The sequence below is a fragment of the Loa loa genome (assembly GCF_000183805.2).
Source record: "Loa loa unplaced genomic scaffold supercont3.32, whole genome shotgun sequence".
NCBI lineage: Eukaryota > Metazoa > Nematoda > Chromadorea > Rhabditida > Onchocercidae > Loa > Loa loa.
The window spans coordinates 18,919-26,536 of record NW_018108212.1 but is presented as its reverse complement, the minus strand read 5'-3'; the positions used below and the strand labels follow the sequence as shown (position 1 = coordinate 26,536).

The 7,618-nt window shown below is 34.0% G+C and overlaps 2 protein-coding genes across 2 annotated transcripts; both read left to right on the top strand.

Moving 5' to 3' along the window:
- Window positions 1-3,026: 3,026 nt before the first annotated feature.
- Window positions 3,027-4,626, top strand: LOAG_10937 (hypothetical protein; the record flags this gene model as incomplete). Its single annotated transcript, XM_020448258.1, has 4 exons — window positions 3,027-3,144; window positions 3,302-3,621; window positions 4,021-4,138; window positions 4,346-4,626. The coding sequence occupies 4 exons, from the start codon at window positions 3,027-3,029 to the stop codon at window positions 4,624-4,626; spliced, it is 837 nt and encodes a 278-aa protein (XP_020301582.1).
- Window positions 4,627-5,526: 900 nt separating this feature from the next.
- LOAG_10936 (hypothetical protein) lies at window positions 5,527-5,740 on the top strand (the record flags this gene model as incomplete). The annotated part of the gene is made up of 2 exons (XM_003146459.1): window positions 5,527-5,557; window positions 5,619-5,740. 2 exons carry the CDS (start codon window positions 5,527-5,529, stop codon window positions 5,738-5,740), a joined length of 153 nt encoding a protein of 50 aa, XP_003146507.1.
- Window positions 5,741-7,618: the final 1,878 nt, after the last annotated feature.

The following is a 7,618-nucleotide window of genomic DNA, read 5'->3' as shown; positions in this document are numbered from 1 at the left end:
ATTGTTTATGGCAATTGTGTGCTTCGGAATCCAATGCGATCACTGGAGGATTCAGTTTCCGTGAAAGAATGTTGATGTGTCGTTTGTAGCATCATCACGGATGAATCTTTTGTGATTCAAACTATCCTAGCTAGTATTCTCGGTGATTTCCTTGTAGGATTTTTAAATCTTTCTTTCCGGTGTGGTGGTTTTAACCCTTCTCTCAACAAATTATTGGGCGGTAAACATTTTCAAATTATGACACATTCGTGTTTGATTTGCAGTGTTACTATCTGAATGATGAAGAGAAGAATCAAGAAGAATATCATAGCCAAATCTCTCATATAATATGGAAGTTATTTTCACCTTAAACGTTTTATTATAAGAATGAAAAACGTTTGGACTGTCCCATCAGTACTTAACGAATTGATCCGCTTTCTTTGTTATTTCTCTTTTTCCTCTTCACTTTTTTCTTTGTTGCTTTTTCGACTAGTAAATGACGGTACTTCAATTATCAGTCGGCTAATGGATGCCAATAGATGATTCGTTGTTTAGTGTTGAAATCATATGAGGGTCATTTCGACGACTGTTTTATGTTGACCATTGTCAACTCTCGATGACTCGGCATTTTTTCCTCTCCTGTCATACACAGCTGAGTCTGTTAATTTATCCTCAATTCTAGGCCAAGCATGCTGTTGGCACGACGAGTTGTATTGTGTTCATAATTGTTTTGTAGACAGTCGGACTTAAATTATTACTGCCTAAAAGATAAATAAATGTCAGGATTGAAATAATATGGCTTTTCCACAGCTACTTTTATCTCAGTTTAAAGCGAAAATAAAAATAAGAAAAAGGGCAATGAATTTTTCATCCGAAACGAATCCAATGAATTCTAAGTGTTGTAAATGTTGGAATTTATTCAAATTGAAATCAATTCTTGTACAAGTTACATACGCCTCTCTCACAGTGTACCTCGTCTCATTGATTAGGCCAGATCACTGCTAATCTGTACGACATTGATTGCCAATTATCATTATGATACTCATCCTAGAAGTCTATGGGGCAACATTTGGGACAAGCGATTCCGCATTATATGAATAATTTATTCCCATTAAATTAAAATGAATTTTTAATTTAGTCTTATATAAATTACAAATACTAGCCTAGCTTCTTCAGAGTCCAATCAAGAAAGTAAACTGTCCATCATTAATTGAGCATTTCGCAACAGGGAATGATTGTCTTGTCTACGGCTTTTTTAATTAACCGAAAGTAATTTTAAGCTGAGGTTTGAGCTTCAGTAGGAAGGTAATTCTGTCGCGTACGGAGGTAAAGTGGATATTTGATTTCCCGAAACCGCAAATATAAATTAAGAATGGTTGTAAATTGTCAGTGCTTCAAACGTTTAGTCATCATTTTTTGCTTTTGTAACAAATTTTTCAAATTATTTCATTCAAAGAAAATTCAATAAAATATTTTGAAAAGCGATTCACAAATTTTTCGATTCCCCTGTCAATTTTTTCGTTTTTTATGTGTTTTACAGGACTTTACAAGTAGAAAAGATTCCTTTTCAAAATTTTGTTCTATTAAAATTTCAAAAGGTTTATTACTGGTAAACTATTTCATTTAAACATGAAATTCTTCTTTGGAATAAAACAAAACTTTTTTTGTTTATACTAACCTATGTTTGCTTCACACTGTTCTAAATCAAAAGAAGAAAGAAAAAACATTTCTTTCCAAATTCTACCAACAAGTTAAAAGTGTGTGTTAGCTAGAGATGTGTCTTCAGTTTCGGATTAGGTGTTAAATTTAAATAACAACCACAGGTTTCTAATACCCGTAGCTTATTTTCTTAAGTACGGCTAGTTGGCATTGGTTTCTCCGATGAAAACAATAATTCCTTGGCATGCCTAAGACCACCTGCTAAAGAACATATTTACCTGCATCGAGCAATATGATACCAACTTCAATTTGCTTTCTTTGTTTTAAGGTTAACAATGTGGCCTAAATGTTTTTTTGCAATTTTTCTGGCATCCTTCTGGCATACAGGTAAGTCTTTCACAATTGTGTTAATTACATTTTTGCCTAACTTGTAACAAATAATTCCTATGGAAAAATCTCTAGACCGAATAATCCCGGCGCCCATTCCGATCTTGAGAATATCTAAGTCAAATGATTTATCATTTAGTAAGCTCAAAGAGTTTATATTTATGAATGCAAGCATACGTTTCAAGACTAAATTATGAATAAAACGCTCAATAAAGTTTTTTAAATGCAGGAATAAATACCACAAGCTGACAAATTAATTGATGAATAATTTAAATACTCGAATGATGACTGATAATTACATCTGATGCAACGAATAATGGACAGAGCTACGCGGTAAAGTATCATTACCTATTTTTATAGATTGTCAAGATTTGAACTGTAAGCCAGAATACCACTATAACAGTGCAACCGATGCTTGTTACAAGGTTCGAAACTAATAAGTTTTGATTCAAATATTTGCAAACTACTCTCTTCCCTTGAATAATCACATTTTCAATATATAAAAATGATGACGGTCTTTTTGTGATATAACTTGAAACTATCAAAATATTCTGAAATCAAACAACTACGGAGATTAACCATAACAGCACATTATGAGGTAATTTTTATGAACAGTGGTCTATTTACAGATGATTCCGAGGGATTAATCATTTCTAGTGATCTAATGAACTGAATACCGTTAGGCCAATGAACATCACATATTGTGAAGCTAAACATATTTAAGGGTCATTTCATTCTTATGTCTTTCTTCATGTCCTTTTCTTAACTAACCCTCAGTAATCTTCGAAAAATATGGTTGAATTCGAATTTTCATACTCTGGCAAATTCTTTTTTCACAAAAATTGGCAAATATTCAAGATTTTTATCAGTTCCTTCCGTGTGCATAATGCACAATCGTTTATTCATTACCTCTCAGAATCTCTCTCACATCCTCAATACAAGACAATCATAGAGTTTTGTCACATTTCCATCCAATCTTCGTTGGATGATAGCTATTACAGATGTATGTGACAAATTCAACAAATCATATGAAAGTGGAAAACGTGTCACTTTTCTGCGCGAAAGAAAATGCTACGCTAACAACCGTAAATTCGAACGCTGAAAGAGATTTCCTTTACGGTATACATATTAATAGAAGTATAAACACGTAAAACAGATATGAATACTGAATCACGTCCAGTCTGTTAAGCGATACTATATAATAAATTATATATAATTTACACGTTAATTATCTCATTTTAAATATTTGTGAAAAAATTTTGTTGAAACGTTTCAGATTTGATCAGTCATAGTACGTATTATCCGAGCATAGCGAGTTACAAAGTGTTGATTGACGTACAAAACGACAAATGGGTAGATAGTAACATATTGCTTTATACGGATTGTGAAACGAAATATCCGAGTTCCAGTGAATGTACCGCGATTAGAGTAGAATCGAATGGTATCATGGCAAAAATAGGCAAATGGACGAGAATGAACTGTGACGAAAGCGTATTTGCTTTTTTATGCAAAACAAAGGCGAACAAATTACCAGTACTGCATAGGCAATGCTTGAAAGGCTACGTTTATCGTCCACGTACTGGTCTCTGTTATGCGGTAAGTTCCATAATTAGTGAATAATGAAGGCGGAAGTGACAAAGACGATGGCGGAAATAACCTTGTTATATATGTCTATTTACAATTATTACAATATTACAACCTATTATCCTCTGCGAATTGATAACTTCCTTCTGAACCGAACGAAGAATACCTTCTCAGAATAATAAAAACTGATTAGTTTCTTTTATTTTTTTTTTTATCTCTGCTATGGCATTTAAATTCTGATTGCAATAGCAACAAGTAATGAAAAATGGAACGAAGTGAACTAGCGATCAAGTGAGGCAATCATTTCATTCTTAGAAACTTCCGTGTTCCAAAGTTTAATTGAGTAGTCAGTAAATCCAGCAGTGCTTATGAAATAACAGTACGGTTGCCAGTACTATTGCTCATTTTCAGATAAAATCACCAAAAACAAATACTACGGCCTATGAAACAGCTGCTATTAGCTGCCAGGATGAACTTGGAATGCTGGTTTCTGTACATTCTACAGAAGAAACGGAATTTATCACCAGAGGTTATCATCAAACTTCATCAATAATTTGTCAGAAAAAAAGTTTGAAGATGAGAAAAAAAAACATTTCGAGAAAGCTTAACAATATGCAATAGAAAGGTTAACAACACATAAAGAAAGCTTCACAACATGTAAACTTTTTTTCACAGTTCCTACAACGGATCTTACACTGAATTCCTTTTTGGCTAATATGTTTAGTCTTAATATCAGAGTTGGTACCTCAAAGGTCGAATGTGACAAGGATATATCTTGCTCTGATTTATAATTTCGATAAAAATGGCGGATATTCCTGGGCAGATGGAACGATATTTGATTATCAAAATTGGAATCCAACGAAAGCTAGACAAAATGCGGAAAACTCCTGTGTCGAAATGGATCCGAAGACTGGATTCTGGGACCAGATTCCGTGCATTCGAAAGAGCAAGCATGACAACACTCACACTGCTGACAATGCAGGAATCATTTGTCAAACACTCCCAATATTTCATTAATACAATAAGAAAAAAAACGCTCAATTGGAAGCATAAATTTAGACTGCCCTCAGATTCAACAGCTTCAAAAGCAATAAAACAAGATTCAACAGCTACAAAACAATGACTTTAATTAAATGTTTAAAAAAGGCATTAACAACGACCGCTATAATCATACATAACGCAGTCACACCAAATTTTAACAAGGGAAGGAACAAAACGGCATCCTCATGCGCACATCCCACATCTTTTGCAGTATTTATTGAATCTTCGCACCATCTAAACTGGAAGGACTGTGGCCTGTAGCAAAATATTCGGAAATTCACAAATTTCAATCAATTAGCAAAAAATACCAAACCCCTGACTTGACACTAATGGAAATCTAATCTACGTCAGTTACAAAACAATAATTTTAATAAAATGTTTATTCTTTTTCCGTTTCTGTGCGACGAATAAAATCACTTATTTGATGTCTTTTTCGGCCATTTTTCTTGGAGTTACTTGGCCATTTTCAATGAGGTTCAGGCACAAAGTCCCATAAAGTTTCATTTACCGCTGAAATGTTATCAGAAATTTTATAGTCTAAACCAGACAAGAACTTTTTAAATCTTTTATGGCAATTGTGTGCTTCGGAATCCAAAGGGATCACTGGAAGACTCAGTTTCCGCGAAGGAATGTTAATGTGTCGTCTGTAGCATTATCAGGGATTGAATCTTTTATGATTCAAACTATCCTAGCTAGTATTCTTGGTGAATTTCTAGCAGGATTTTAAATCTTTCTTTCCGATGTGGTGGTTTCCAACCTTTTCCCAACAGATTATTGGGCGGCAAACACTTTAAAATTATGACACATTCGTAAAGCGCCTCAAACATTCGTCTATGTCAGCAAAATACAGCAAATTTTGGTGCCGTAGACTGGAAAATGTCTGTATATAGTCAACAGTGCGCAACCGGTAAAAGGAAAACTGGAGAAGCTACTCGACGAAATTCAAGAAACAAATTTAGCGCTTCCAGGTCAACATTTATCAAACGAAGAAATACGACAGCAATACAAGATCAAGGAAAGAATTATTGAAGAGAAAATAATGCGTCTCCAATTGTGTATTGATACTCTTGAAAGAACAAATGAGAAATGATTAGAATATTCTCAGAAACACGTGCAAAAAAAGAGAAAAAAGAAGAGAAATACATGGAAAAGGTACTTTTAATTTGGTATATGAATGTAGAGAAAGTATTGTAATCGTAACTATGTATGAGGTGTCGAGTTAGCACTTTACCACTTATCCCAAGACAAACCTGAGAACAAGGGTCATTCAAATTGGCTTCTCATGCAACAATAAATTTATCCCGATTACCACTGTCAACATTTAGTAGTGACCCTTAGAAATTGGACTAGTCTTGGCGGTGCAGCGCCCATTCAAGCTACACCAGATATTCAAGCCTGCTACCTGCCTTCTTATCTTAAAGATGACCCTTAAAGATTATGATAATTATTGTAACGATAATTACTGAAAGCCAGAAAATTATCGCCATAAGAAAGATTCTAATCGTAATAAGTTTAACAGCCACAAAATTACAAAATAAGCTGCATTCCTTCATGAGAAATCGAAAAAAGAAAACAACAGCCAAAGCCATTGAAAGAATAATTTAACAACTAGAAGCTGTAGGTGAGAGGAAACTCGTAACATTCAAGCATCGAAACAGTCACTGGAAGTAAATTACCGGATTTGATATTGGATAAAGTATATCAATAAAAAGAAGGGCAAAAACTATGGCCGTCACTAAGCTCCAACAACTCCTGGGAAAATTAGTCAGAAGAAACGGGAAAGTAATTGGAAGCCAAATCCTTGGTACTGGGAAGTAAAAAATCCAAATGAGTCGAAGATAAATTAAGTCCCAAATAGAATTGGAGGAGAAACTTTCAGCAACAGCTCTAAACAATTTACAAAAGTCGTAAGACAAGAATATCTTGTACTTTTTGCAATAAGGATCTTTGGAATGCTAGGCATATTCCACTGTCAACCAACGGATGAAAGTTTGAAAGAGAATAATACTTTCTTTAACTGTTTTCGAACATACCGCAAAGGATTGCAACAAAAGGAAACATTTCCGCTTCTATTTACATTATCTTCATAATGCTCCATATGTCAAATAAAGGATGGGCACTAGAAGCTGAACCACTCAAAGAGAAAGGATTCAATTACTTCAGTTAATTCAATAATGTAGTATTATGAGAATAATTGTACAAAAGGATCCACAAGATGAACTTCGTAACAAATCAGCCGAAGCTTAGAGGAAATTAGCAGAAGCATAAAATCGTGAATATCAATTGGCGCATGAGAAAGCATAGATGAAAGGGAAGTATGGCCAACTTCAGCACAAATGCAGAAACTCAAGAGTAACTTAGATGATCTATGAAAAATGAAAAATGAAATACAAGGAAGACTGAAGTACGTAGAATCGATAGAATCGGAGCTCAAACTGAAAACCACAAATAATGCACTGAAAGTACAAATGTTAAATGTCGCGAACTTCGAATATCGCGAAGCTCCAAATGAAGTGAAATAATTAAATAAACCAATGTACAAATCAATCACACAAATTGTAACAATGTCATGAATCATTTAACCAATTTTACATTCCTCAAATTCATTGTCTCATGCGTTTTTCTTTGTTATCATTATTTAAGTCCACATCCTTTCCTTTTTTATGGCAACAAAGCACACTCATAAGCTAAATTTCTTTGTCTAAGAACCAATCTTAATTGCAATGCTTAATGTTGCAAACAGAGCCTTTTGTTGCAAGCGGATTTTGACAGTTTTTTTTTATCCAGGAGAAAATCTGATGTAATGTTTGTTATAACCACTCCCATCAAATACGCTCTTTGTATTAATTAAAATTGTATATATACTCAAGGCCATAACCAGATCATTTCCTTTTCAAACATCCAACCAAGGACTGCACCGTATTTTGTATCCTCTACTCTCCTTAACAAATATTTTCCTACTATCCTC